The following is a 14,550-nucleotide window of genomic DNA, read 5'->3' as shown; positions in this document are numbered from 1 at the left end:
TGGGGGCGGGGGTTCTGAAACCCCTATCACAGTATTCCCTGTGGATACTGAGAGATGACTATACTCCTAGCACTTTTATTTTTAAATTTTTAGTCTTTGATTTAGATCAACATTTTAATTTTTCTTGTTTTTTTTCTCCACATGACTATCCTTTTTTCCTTCACCATTTATTGAATAGTATACCTCTGAAATGCCACTCACTTTAATGTTTATGATCCTTTCTTTTTCTTTTTTAAGGATCTTCTTAGTTTTCCTGCTTCCTTATTTTTTTATTATGAATTTTAGTAGCATCTTGTCAAGGTCCCCCCAAATATTCTTTTGTTGTTTTTATTGACGTTGCATCTGTAGGTAAAATGTTACAAAACTCTTTCCTTGTCTATGAGAATTTGATCTTTGGTCCATGTTCTAGCTCAGGACCCTGGAAACCTGATAAAGGTAGCATGTAAATGATGTTACTAGACAACACTGCCTCTGGCAAAAATTACCCTGATTGGCATCTGAAGAAGGAATGATAAATTATAAATATCTGGTTGGAACCTATATATTTAGACTCTTTGAGTGTGGAGTCTGCTGTAATTAGACATATCCCTTGCAGGGACCCTGGAAACTACGTCTGGAATTTTATGAGAGATACTGACTCCTGTGGAGGCATGAAACTTCTAAGGCAGAACAGATCTGCAACCACTAAATGTGGACCTCTTTTTCCTTGCACTTGAGCTGTGACTTGGGAGACTAAAGATATAACTAACACCCTGATGGTGGCGTGGCCGCATGGCTTGCTACGACGACTCTGGCATAAAAGGAAGACCTTATGTTGTCTGCTGGCATGCTGTGCTTCCTGTCCCATATTCTTCTATGTGATTCTGATGCCAAGTGTAGCTCATGGTAGTCTTATGAGTCTGAAAGTTTAGGTGAGTCTCAACAGATCCTCTCTCCATCCTGTTGGGTGTTAGAACAATAAATGAATAGATGAATTTAGGAAGAACTGACATTTTTATATATTCAGTCTTCCTTTCCAAATGCATTTATTTGTTCAAATCTTCTTTTGTAATTCTTGGGGTTTAAGACTCTCTCTGTATAAATCTTCCACATTTCTTGTTCTACATTTCTTCATTAAGTATATTCTTTGGTATTTTATGTTGCCGTTTTGAGTGCATGTGTGTGCTAATAAAAATGGGCATTTTTCTTCCATTATATCATCCAATAGGTAGTACATATCAAAGTTATCAATTGTACTCAGATACCCTATAATTTTAATTATTTTTTAGTTGATTTTCTTGAGTTTTGCATATATACAATCACAATGAAAAGTGATAATTTTACCTCTTCTTCTAAGTTTTATACCTCTGATTCCTTTTTATTACCTAATTGCATTAGATAGTACCTCCAGATCAAGGTCAAATAACAGTGAGGATAATGGACATTCTTGCCTTTTCCCAGTTTTAATTAGAAAGCTTCCAATGTTTCTCCATTAAGCAAGATACTGGTTTGGGGGATAAAATAGATATATTTTATCATGCTAAGGAATTATAGATATATCCCTATTTTAATAAGAATTAAAAAAAATAATACCTGTATAATTATATCAAATGCCTCTTAAATATCTATGAGGATTATATGATTTTTTTCCTACAGATCAATTAACATGGTGAATTATGCTAATTGAATCATTCTTGCATTCCTGGGTTAAATCACACTTAGTCAAAGTTTATATTTATGGGCCACTGAGCTATGCTTGCTAATATTTTAACTTGGGATTTTGGGATTAATATTCACAGATGAGGCAGTTCTGAATTTATGTATCAAGTGTTTTATTGATATACACATATGTATATATATATGTGTGTAAATATATACATATCTCAGTGTATCAAGTCCTGTTCTATGGCTTTACAAGTATAAACTCATTTAATCCTGTGAGTCTGGTACTATTAACTCCAGTTTATACATGAGAAAACTGAGGCATGGAGATGAAATGACTTGCCCATGTCACAATAGCTAGTAATCTGGTGCTGGGATTTAAACACAAAAGTTTAGTCCAGAGCCCATCCTGTACTCTGCTGCCTTTAATACTTTTGTGTAAAATTTTTGTTAGTTTTTCTTTTTTGGGCGGGGTGTTAAAAAGTACCAATGTTACACTCTTTTCATAAAAAAAGACCTTTTCCCTCTCAGCTCTGGAACAGATTAAATTGTATTGTTATGTTTTTAAAGGGTTGGTAAAATTCCTCTGTGAAACTTTATGTCCAGTGTTTTTAAAAGAGGAAACTCTCAGACAATCTTTGATGGCCTCTCAAGGCCTAAAAAGATCAAATCCAAACTACTAATCCTGGAATTTAAGAACCCAAAAACTTATTTGCTAATTCATTATATCTTATCACTCTTCCCTTCCTTCATTCTTACCAAGAAATCTTACATTCTAGCCATTGAAGTTTATTCAGTGTTCTCAGGTATTAAGTCACCTAGCTCTCTATGCTTCCCTACAGCTTTCTGAACAGACAAGATGAGATATAGTAAACTGAACTACAATTATTTATATCTTTGCTTACTAGACTGTTAATTTATCTAAAGAAGAGATCTTGTCATTTCTATACCTCCAGCACCTAGCACAAGTGCCTAAAACACAACAGAACTGTTACATTTTTGTTGAAATAATGAACGAGAATAAATGAAAATGAATCAATGAGTGGGGCTAGGAAGACAGGTCTCATCTGCAGAAGAGAACGGGAAGGAAAAAAAGATGTGTCTAAAGTGTAGTCTAAAATGAGAAGTACCTCTGAAGAAACATATATGGAAGGTAGGTAGTCTCATTTTTATTTAGTAAAACTGTAAGTTTAAAAATATTAAATGGATTTACAATACTGAATTGAATTCATGTTTTAGCGCTACAAAAATCTTCCTAAAATAATAAAAGAAACATAAAACTATGAATACCATAGGACTGTCATAACTTCACTACATATACATAAGGAAAAAGTTCAAGGGAAATATAAGTATTCTAAAATATTAATAGAAAACTGTGATTTTCTTCCTGCTTTTTGCACTTTACCCTACTGTTCAAATTTTTCCACAATGAGCATGAAACAAGTATGTAACTGTGTCTTTTACGTAGAAACACAAGATCTTAGATTTATCAAATGCCTAATTTTAAAAGATATTATATACTATAAGAGAAAGAAATAATTCCAGTCATTTGAAAATGATATAGTTTTTCTTTCAAGTTCTGTGAGAAAACAGCTTCTTTAAAAGCACTGAGTACATCATTATACAAAAAGAGCTAGTATTAAGCTTCAAATCTGAATTTTTTAAAAAAGGAGATATAAGAGTGAAATGAAAATATTTAACAATCGATTTTTAGGATACAACTGGTAGATCTAGCAGCAAAAATTGCATAGGGAGCCACCATCATTTATTCTTGTCTAGTATTCTGTACTTTTTACTCTCTAAACACTCAACCCACCTGGCTCACTCACTCTGCTGTTTGTAAATCTTCACCTTCTCTTCTCTCACATATAGTCCTATCATCCCAAGATCACAGAATCCTTATATTTCCTTACTTCCTAACTTCTGCCTTTTATTCCGCCAAACCTAATTTTCAGGCCTCTTGAAAAGCGTCACGTTCCCTTGCCAGATATTACTGTAGTTCTTCCACTCCTATGGAGTTCTATCTACAAGAATTCCCTACATAACTTTTCTTCCCGTTTGTCCACATCTGAGAGAGATGATTTCAAGGCTTCAAAAGAGATGCTTCTTTCACAATTCGCAAAAAAGAGCACAAATACTGTTCTCCTTTTGCCTACTCTCCCAAAGAGGTCCTGTGCCTAATCCTCCTCACCACTGGCGCTGCATGTTTCCTGCATGTGGATCCTCAAGTAATGCCTCTTGCTTACCATCATGATCTCTGAAAGAGGGTTCTGGAGGAATAGAAAAAGCAAGGGTCTTCTGGTTGTGGTGTTATCAAAGAGAACACTACACATTCTTATCACAAGAAAAAATTATTAACTGTATGTGGTGATGAATGCTAGCTAAGTTTATTATGATAATCACTTCACTATATATACATATATCAAATCATTGTGCTATACCTAAAACTAAGAATGTTATATGTCAATTATATCTTAAAAAAAAAAAAAAAAAAGATTAACACTACAAAAATACCTTCTGGTCAGTACCAGAAACAGTAAGAACACTTCTATATTCTCAGAAAATCTTCATTCTCTGGGTCTGATTCTTATTATGTCAAGTCACCTGAATGTGAACAGTAGACTTAGACAGCATGCACTAACATAAGGAAGTGACAGGACCCTTTGCTAGAATCAAGTCCACACTTGGAATATCTTTTTCCTTTGGAGCTCTTCAAAGCTGCCACATTTCAATAGATTCTTAACTTTCCAATTATTAATACTTAACTTCTGGAAGGGCATTTCTTGCTTCTTTTGGTGTTGTCAGTTGCATAGCTTACCCCCACAGATCCACAATGATACAGAATTGCAGGTATGCAAATTTCTAACAGAGGCATGCAGGTAAGTTCTTCAATAAGCCTAGATGACGCAAAATTTATAAGTACTGCCAACCGCTATGAGCGCAGCAAGAAAATCCTGGAAAGACTTACAGCAAATTTAAAATTCCAAACTAAGTACATAAAATAGCAACTGATACTATTTTTAAAAATTAGAATGTTGTTTTTAAAATGCCTTTTTTAGAACCCCTGTTCAACTAGACTCATGAAGAAAGCACTCCACAGTTAAAAGTTTTGGAAGTACTGCACATTATATCCTAAACTTTGTTTGGCTATGAAAACCTTTGTGTGTAACATCTTTCAAGAGGGTAATTTGTGAGGGTTCTATAGATTAGTAAACTTTATTTCAAATTATATTCTTCATATTATATTATCTTAAATAATACTAAATCAATACTTATGCTTAGAATTATAACAAAAATAAGTTACAAAAAAACCCCATTTGTTATAGAAGAGGCATAACTGGATGGACTGTGAGCATACCATATTCCGAAACCCTACTCTGGGAATAGCCTAGTCAAAGATTATGCTCCATAAATCTAATTCTGTGGAAAGTACATGGTAGCAGAAACATATTTTCAAAATGACATGATCAGGATTCAACCTATTATAGTGATGGCAAATATGATTACTTACAAGTCAAGAGTCTCCTAACTGATATATGGCTGCCAGTCTTGCCCATCTCTAATCCATTCTTCTTTAGAATGCTACCAGCTAAAAGAAATGATGGTGACATTCCCCTACTTCAAAACCTTTCCATAGCTCCCAAGTCCTTCAAAAAGGGAAAATTCAAAATTCTTAATGCTGCACATCTGGTTCCAGTCTACGTTTCCAAACTCTTCTGCCACTTCCACACCACCTGCCCAGCTCCAGCTACACAAGGCAGTCATTATTCACAGATATCTGTTTCGTGCTTCTTTGCCTCTGGAATTGTCATTCCCCTGTCTTCTCACCATTTGTTAAATTACTATTCATCTTTCAACACCCAACCCAAATGACTTCACATTGGCAATAATATAACATACTTTTCGAAAATTCATTTCACTCTTCATTTCAGCAAAGTCACCGTTGTATTTAATTACGGAATAGCAATTTTTTTCATCTATGAAGACCTGAATACTATTGACTTTGATTAGTTTATTTGTAGTGAATATCCTAAAACTCACTGCTCTTTCCTAGATTCAGTTCTTAGATTCAATCCCTTAGATGCTGAATGAATACCAAATACGTCCTAGACACGGTCTTGTTCTTAAGTCTGAGACTAACACCTTTTCTACAGCTAGATGCATATGCAATAGGATGTTAAGTGGGATTTTTCCTCTTGTTCCAAACTTGTGGCTAAGATCCAAAGCTGAGGATAATTAAGTACCCCTTCTTCTAGCTTTAAGGAGCCAAGAGTAGTTGGTACCAGCTTCTCCTCTCAGGGCTTACTGAGAGTTTCATTTTTTGAACCAATACTGTGATCAATATTCTAACACCTTTCCCTCAATGTAAATCTAAAAAGGCTAAAAAGAAAGAGGGGTTACTGGAATTTCAGGGAAACACAGAGTTTATGAAGAGAGGATATTCCCTCCCCTCTTATAGGAAAAAGGCAGTGTCATCACTGAATCCAGAAGGTTAAGAATCAAGGTTTGAGTTCATCTAAAAGAAAGGGAGACTGGTATTTCATTCCGTTTGGTTGTCTGTATAGGCAAAAGACTTACTGATTTGCAACTCTGTTACATGCATAGGGGAAAAGAGAAGTGGGGAAAGAGTGTGGTGGGAAGAGTCAGATAGAGAGGTAGGCAAGACTTACCCACCTTGAGTTCTTGGGAACCAAGAGGTATGAAAAACGTAACCTTTCCCTCAATGTGCTTGTAGGCCCTAGAACTGGCCGTGGGAGGTAGATCTGATTGGGTAAAGTCTTGAGGCAAAAAAAAGACATACATATCAGAGTCACACGGTATGAATGCCATCCGTCAGGTTTAGCCAGAAGGTGTAACCAAAGCAAGGGGCTGCCAATGCCTATAGCCTTCTGCTCACTGTCAGCAGGGTCAATTGGAGATACCACTTATCTTCATTTAGCCTATTGACAATGAGCTTGAATAGTAGTGCTGAACAACCAAGAAGACTGTCACCTCAATACTGGCATTATCATGTAGAATTCTGCCTCTCCTATATCACTCCTCTCAGTTTCAACACCAGAGGAAGAAACAGCACAAGAAAGAGGGAGGGCAGGGACTTCCTTGGTGGTGCAGTGGTTAAGAATCCACCTGCCAAGGCAGGGGACACGGGTTCGAGCCCTGGTCTGGGAAGATCCCACATGCCGTGGAGCAACTAAGCCTGTGCGCCACAACTACTGAACCTGCGCTCTAGAGCCCGCGAGCCACAACTACTGAGCCCACGTGCCACAACTACTGAAGCCTGCATGCCTAGAGCCCATACTCTGCAACAAAGACAAGCCACCACAATGAGAGGCCCGCGCACCACAACAAAGAGTAGCCCCCACTCGCCGCAACTAGAGAAAGCCCACGCGCAGCAACGAAGACCCAACGCAGACAAAATATAAATAAATAAATAAAAAATTTAAAAGAACAAAAACAAAAAAACCAACTCTTGGAGCCAGGTATGTTCTGGAATTTAGAAATTTTAAAAAAAAGGAAAGAAAGAGGGAGGGCAGAAGTGTGTGACAAAAAGAACCCACTCACTCACCCCCAACGTTTTCAGCCCCAGATTAAGGTCTAGTCTATCCTGGAAGAAAGTGATGAGTACTGGATCAAGCCTGTGACTGACGTTATAATATGAAGAGATAATATGAAGAGAACTAAGTCTTAAATACTGGACTAAGACTAGAGCATTTAAAAATTATGGAATAGTCACAAGATGCTGTTAAGGTAGTTGATATCCAGTAGGAAAGGGGATTTTGACATGGTAGAGTTGGAAGGCAGTTACTAGATAAAAAGCAAAACTGACTGACATTTATATCCCAGCAAACTGGCATCCTTAATGAACTGGTTACACATAGATGGATAGTCTTTGCAATTAGTTTCCATATATATTGGTGTTCCATCTCTCCATTCTTTTTTTTGTATGAAATCCTGGTATGAGATCTATTATACTATTATTATTTAAGTCTAGAACCAGTCCATCAATTTGCTCACTACTACTTGCAGCTACTGTCTAAAAAATGCTGAGTAGATAACAGTCATACTTCTACTTGCAGCTACTGTCTAAAAACTGCTGAGTAGATAACAGTCATACTTCTACGTCTAGGAAGACACCATCAAAGTCACAGATAGGAATGGGCAAATAAGCATTTCTAATGATGGAGGATGCTAAAAACTGTAATAGGTTTTTATGTAATAAAGGAAGAGACTGATGAGAACAAAGCTCACAGAGCAGAAATTTATTTGATACCTCAATGCTTTCAATGTTCACCTTTCAATGATCCAACCAAAGAAGAAATCCACAAAGAGGCTTATTTGACAAAGAGGAAAAACCAGTATATTATAAATGGACACTGTTCAACTGCATGACACAGAGGAAAGAAAATAAAGGTTCTAAAGAAAGAGAGTAAGAGAAAAGCAAGTGAAGGCTGATCAGGAAGTGGGACCTGAATTGGGGCTGCACATGGAGGGTGGACAGGCATGGATGATAGACAGAGCAGAACAACTCCTGGATGGATGAGAGACAATAATGTAAAGTGGCTGTGACACATTGCAATATTAATACATACCGAGACTGAATTGCGGGTAATGCTCATAAATCTAACTGCAATTAGTACAGGTTTCTGGATTAGGAAGGACATGAAAAGGAAAGCAGAAGGTTAGAATGTACATGTCATTGCCCCATTAAAGAGGTTTAATCTTTCAATGGAATGAATATATCTGTCTTCTGCAACATAAGCAAAAAAGCACAGCTCGTCTACCTGCTTTGAAAAGTAGCTTTATAGTAAAAGGTCTCTTCCCGTCTTCCCTGGATGGGCACTGCTAACTTGGGCCTCTCAGAACTGAGTTCATAAAAATTCATATTACAGAAAGGGTTTCACTTTTAAATGGGGTTTCTGTTTTCATTTCCTGGAGAAAAGATTCTGTGTTCTGTGTTCTGTGATGAGCTTTATTTAATACCTTTACCAACTGGAGAAATTCTGTGTTTATGTTTGTTTTTAGAGAACACCCTTCATTAACTTAATCTACAGACATTTGTTGTGCACTTGCCCTGTGCCAGGCAGTTTAATAGTAAAGGAAGAAATGGAGTTACTTTAATGCTAACCTGAGTATAAACTACCAAGTATAGAGGAAGTATTGCAGGGTCTCTGCAAAAACACGGGCACAATGATGGGGAAGCCTGCTTCTCTTTAGAGATTTACTGAGGATCTGATTGGGTGTTCACTAATACAATTTTGTTTTACAATTCAGGGGAAGGGTAGTAAATGGGCAATAATTAAACTTTAATGCAGCAATAGGTTTCCAGTTATCTAGACCCTACTGATTATTGGTCAGTGTGAAATGGAGTTGTTTATATATAGGTCACCGGTTACAAAGGAAGATATTAAACAGACAAATGGGCAAATGGAAGAAATAAATTATCATTTTTGTAAGGCTTTTTTCAAAACCTAGCAATAAGCCCTCAAAGAAATCTTTATTTGATAATAGTAGACTCATAGTGGAGTTCTGTATCCTATGACTCACATTCTTGCAAGTGATTAAGTCCTCTACATCCCAGAACTATTGGCAGGACCACCAAAAGTGACATGGTTGAGGTTGGGAACAGATGGTGGAAGAAAGTAGACTCAAAAGTTAGGGTGGGTTACGTTTTCATAGAAAGGACAGGAAAAGAAAACAGGGCAAATTATTAAACCACCAACATTTTACCCAAATACTTGATTTTAAAAATTCTTCATAGTTAACTGTATTCTGTGTATATAACTAAAGACAGCTCAAAGAACAAACATGAGGCATACATAGTACCCTGAGATAGGTGACTTTTTTTTTTTCACTTGTTCCATGTGAAAAAGATTCAGAGAATAATCTCTCTCTACATATCATAATGTGTACTTAAAATCTGAGGAAGGCTCCCATTTCCCCCTGTGATTCCATGTCCTACATCTTACCATTGATCTACGAATCAGTGACAGCCTGGTCTTTGCCTTATTCTCAGCAAATTCCAGGCTACTGATGTCTTTGAGACGAGCCTTATATTTATTCATTTGTTCCACAACAATCAGCTCCACACAGCTGAAACAGGAAAAGAGAAAACTGTTAAGTGCTGAAGTCAATCAAATAAATTGTAGCACCCGCAGACTATTTTTCAGCTAAGTTTAGTGGTAGATAGTTGGAGGATAAAAGAAAAATCAACATCCCTTATTTTGAGCTCAGAGACAGGGTTTATAATGGTGGTTCACAACTTTGGCTGCACTTTAGTATCCATCTGAGGAGCAGTTATAAGTCCCAATGCCTAGGCCACACCCCCGACCAATTAAATCACTCTCTGGGAATGGGACACAAACACTAGGCTTTTTTGGGGAAAGCTCCTTTTGCAGAAAAGGTTAAGAATCACCACTCTAGAAGGAAATCAGAGGTCCATGAAAAAAGGCCAAGGTGAAATACAGGAATATTGAAGTATTAAGACCAAAGAGATTTGGAGCCGTAAGACTACAGTTAGACTAGATTACAGGAAAACACAAAGTATATGTAATTTGGCAAAATGGTATTTTAAAATACATTTGGAAACTATAATCATTCCTAAAGAAAAGCCGAATTTAAAATATAAGGCCCTTCAAAACAAATGATGCTTAGTTGAATAGAACCTAAAGGAATTTTTCATCTTTCATCTTCTAGGTGCCCAGTGGCACCTAGCAATCTTATTAAAAACATACGAACTTAAAAAAAAAAAAAAAAAAATCATTTGCTAGGGGAATTCCCTGGCGGTCCAGTGGTTAGGACTCTGCACTTCCACTGCAGGGGGCCTAGGTTGGATCCCTGGTCGGGGAACTAAGATCCCTGCAAGATGCGCAGCACAGTCAAAAAAAAGAAAAAGAAAAAAAAAAGAAATCATTCACTATGTTTGATATCTGGATAAAGTGACTACACTGACTCAGAAGTCCCTGGGGTCTTGCAGAGGTGATGGTGACTGGCCTTACGTGGTAGTCTTACTGATGTCCTGCACACTTTGTAGTGGGTCGATGGTGTCAGGGCAGCGGAGAATGCAGGGTGCAAATACAATGGCCAAAGCATTAGCAGACATTCGATTAGTGTCTTCCTGTAGAGCAATCCTAAGAAACAAAAAAACCAAGTGAAACTAGGATGAAAAAGGAAAATTGCAGGGAGGTAGGCAGAAGAGATGAGAGAAAGAAGATCAATGACATCAACTGCATAGTACTGGAAAGATATTCCTATCAGTTGAAGGAAGATACTGTAGACTTTTCCCAAAGCTGTTCCTTTGCCTCTGGAAAGTGTACATTTACTCTGTTCCTTGAAGCAATTCAGGCAAGCAGATAGCTGATCAAGGAAAAACTTGTGACTCACTGCCCCAGGTCACCGTTACTAGATGAACATGTCTACAGAATGTAGACACTTTAAGGCATTTTCAAACAGTCACATAAGATATTTATCCAAAGAGAAAGATGGCTTTCTTCCCAACTATTGCTAATATTTACACTCAGAAGAAGAGAGACTACCTCTGAATTCTCTTTGGTCAGTCAGTTCCTGAGCTCCATCTGAACCCTCCTCCTATGAATTAGGTTATGTCAACAGACACACAGCCCTTCTAGCTCGGGAGTTAGATAACAGGCTAGGCTACACAGTGCCACCACGAGACTGAGGTGTTACATGGCCCAAATAGGGCAGAGAAGCACCTGCCATGCAATCTAACTCAGCTGAGGATTTCTGCTCCAAGGAATCATAACCACCTGTTTGAGGCATTGACTTTATCAACAGGAAAAAAAAGATCTGTCAGTTTTTCATACGAAGGAGCTCTTCATTTGTTTAAAAGAATCCAAGAGAAACTGTTAAGTGTTCCTTTGTTTCTTGAAGCTACCTGACTAGATGAAAGATGAGGCGTTCCAGGGTATTGAGATGAGTTCGGGAGAGCTGGTCAATCACAGAGTAGACACCACGGATTGTCTCTTTCCTCTCCTGCAGGCCTGAAAGCAGTAAGAGCAGCAAATAAGAATGACTATCCTCTCTTATACACTACATATTCCTTCTGGACAGACACTAGGTAGCAAGGGAGACTGGCTCTAGGGTTGATTTTTAGGAGTTTTAGCTATACCTGTATAGCAGAAGAACAACTCACAGTTACCACTAATCTCCCTTTGCTTGAGTTCTATACTCTCTAAGCAGTCTCCTGAGTTTTAATCTATAGCCCAGTAATTCTTGATTACAGCAAGGGGCAAAAGATGCCCTAGTTTTTCAGGCATTTTGTGGCAAACCAATTCCCCATTAAAATTAATCAATTGCTATGTAAGTTATAAATCAGTCTTACGGGAATTGAGGAGTCACGGCTCAGGGCCTAAACACTTCTAGGTAGGCCCTCATCAATATCCTACACATCTGTAGCACTGAAAAACTAAACCAACATGTTAGGCATGGCTTAAAATAGATAGCCAACTTTACACTGAGTTCTTGCCTAGATTCACAATTTAAATGAACATAAATCTCCTATTTAATTTTTAAATTTGTTTATAACCTTAGTCTTTCAATCTCTTTGTAAGAAGCAACTAGGTGACCTGCTCAGAAGGTTTTTAGGACACTGACATTTTAATGAGTTTCTAAAAAAGTCAACATTTGAATAGGTGAGAGTTCACTGGCAGTTTTGTATTGACTGTATTACTTTTGGATCTATATGAACTAAACCAACTGAGAGGATGGCTAAATAATCTAATATGAAGATGGCATTCCTTTCCCAAGTGCAGATCTTCCCTGAACCCAGGAAGCCTGTGCTTACCCATAGCTCGAAGAAATTCCTCATAGAGTTCAAAGGTCATGAGTGGATTGGGCAAATCACGAAGCCATTGTTTAAATACACTTGCAATGACGTGTATGTTATAGTCATCTAGGTTTACATTCTCAGCATCTATTCAGAGACAAGAGTTAGATAAGAAAGCCAAAACATGCAGAGAGTCAAATAATTCACTTTAGAAACTATCATGACCGAAAAATGCCTTCATGTTCTTAATCAAACTATCTTCTACAATCTAATTCCATGCTTTGGAACAGTGCTCCTACTGTGGTAAAGGAACAGTTGTTGTTTGTTGGTTGTTTTTCAAATGTCGCAGACTGATAGATGTGTAAAATAAAGGATCACAAGTTTTCATGTCAAGGCACTGTTAAACTGCTATAAATGTTTCTAAATGCTTTTTCTCAATTCTGTACTTCTCTTGTAGATTGGTCTGTGAACGATACTTCTAGTAGTGATGCTTTAGATGACAAACATAAAAAAGGCCCAAAGGACAGTTTCTAAAAGTCAGACTGATTTTAAGTCATTCTCAGAGATGAAATGACAGTGATAATTGAGCTTAGGAAATGTGAAGAAAATCTTTACTCTGCTTCACTTATAAACTCCCTAGGGTTATACGTGAGATGATTGGGATGATATAGGATGAATGATGCCTGTGGGTAGATTCTTGGTGACACAAAGACAAACTTTGCACCTATATGTGATTCAAAAAGATCTATTCCTGGGAATTCCCTGGTGGTCCAGTGGTTAGAACTCCGTGCTTTCACTGCTGAGGGCCCAGGCTCAATCCTTGGACGGGGAACTAAGATCCCACAAGCCGTGCAGTGTGACCAAAAAAAAAAAAAAAAAAAAAAATCTATTCCTTTCCAATAGTGGTGAAGAGTAGAAGTTGAACATAAAGCCAAAGTCAAACCTCTGCAAACATTCCAGGACTGAGGCTAGAGCTCTACACAGATACATGTTCAGTTCACTACTTATCCATTTAAATAACTATGTCATCAATGTAGGAAGGCAAGAATATGCATCAGAAAGAGCACCACTTGGAGTCAGAATAACAGAGACTAACAGGCAATAGTTTAGATTATGGGTTAAATGCCAGCTTTGTCACTTATTGGTGGTGAGTCTTTGGGCAAGATCCTCTGTAAGCCTCAGTTTCTTCATCTGTAAACAGGGATAATAATCCCTGTTTGGGAAGATTAGTACCAAGATCTGTTGTGAAAATTAATACAAAAACATCAGCACAGTGCCCTGCATCTCATCAACAGCTCATTATTCAATTTCCCTGAACCTAAATTTTCTTCTTTGTAAATTGAAGACATGATCTTACCAGACTGTTAAAAAAAGATTAAATGAGATCTGTCTGAAGTACCTAATAATGCCTGTACAAATGATATGCAATGTATGTTTGCTGAATTGACCACATAAAAACAAAGACTCTTTTGAAAGCTACAAATGATAAAACAAACACCACAGAAAAGACTGCACTCTTCTGGCTGCAAGAAAATGATCAACATGTAATGAAAACTAAGAGCATAAGATGACCTATTTAAATAAAATTATTTGGTCTTGATTTAGAGGGCACTATCTTACCTGTATCTAGACCTTGTCGAAGCTCCTTGATTTTATTAGTTGAACCAGACTTTCGGTAAATACCTTCTGTGTATAATCCATGCATTTCAATGTAGTTTATGAGTTTTTCCACCACCAAAGGAACAGTTCGGTCTTCACTGGTCAAACGGGATAATTCAACCCCAAACTGTCGAGATGATAGCTCTGGATCATACTAAATGGAAAATAATTTTTGTTTCCAAATACATTCAAACACTGTTAAATATGTTTATCCAATTCTTTAAGAGTAACTACTTTTTATTTTCCTCAAGTTTTACAAGCATAGTTATGAGAGTTGGGAGGAAAGGGAATTATGATAAATGCTGAGAGTATAAATATGTAAGCTGTTAGTTTCAATCCTCTTCCACTAGGAATCCTCCCGACCCCTGCCAAATAATGGGGCAGAATGGAAGCAGTGGCAACAGATTACTGTTTCCCTTTCTGTTAAAAAAATCTCTTCACGTAAAGATGGGATGTGGGCGAAGGAG

The 14,550-nt window shown here is 37.3% G+C and overlaps 1 protein-coding gene across 9 annotated transcripts in view; it reads right to left on the bottom strand.

Moving 5' to 3' along the window:
- MYO9A (myosin IXA) overlaps positions 1–14,550 on the bottom strand; it is a 279,267-nt gene that overhangs the window by 18,952 nt on the left and 245,765 nt on the right. For all 9 annotated transcript variants that reach the window (XM_061180112.1, XM_061180113.1, XM_061180111.1 and 6 more), the window contains 5 exons: positions 14,045–14,237; positions 12,443–12,571; positions 11,534–11,639; positions 10,638–10,769; positions 9,609–9,732 (listed from right to left, as the gene is read on the bottom strand). In XM_061180112.1, the coding sequence (XP_061036095.1) occupies positions 9,609–9,732; positions 10,638–10,769; positions 11,534–11,639; positions 12,443–12,571; positions 14,045–14,237 (684 nt within the window). The remainder of the gene's footprint in view (positions 1–9,608; positions 9,733–10,637; positions 10,770–11,533; positions 11,640–12,442; positions 12,572–14,044; positions 14,238–14,550) is intronic.

Source organism: Eubalaena glacialis, chromosome 2 (genome assembly GCF_028564815.1).
Source record: "Eubalaena glacialis isolate mEubGla1 chromosome 2, mEubGla1.1.hap2.+ XY, whole genome shotgun sequence".
In the NCBI taxonomy this organism is placed as follows: Eukaryota; Metazoa; Chordata; class Mammalia; order Artiodactyla; family Balaenidae; genus Eubalaena; species Eubalaena glacialis.
This window is presented reverse-complemented; position numbering and strand designations above follow the sequence as displayed.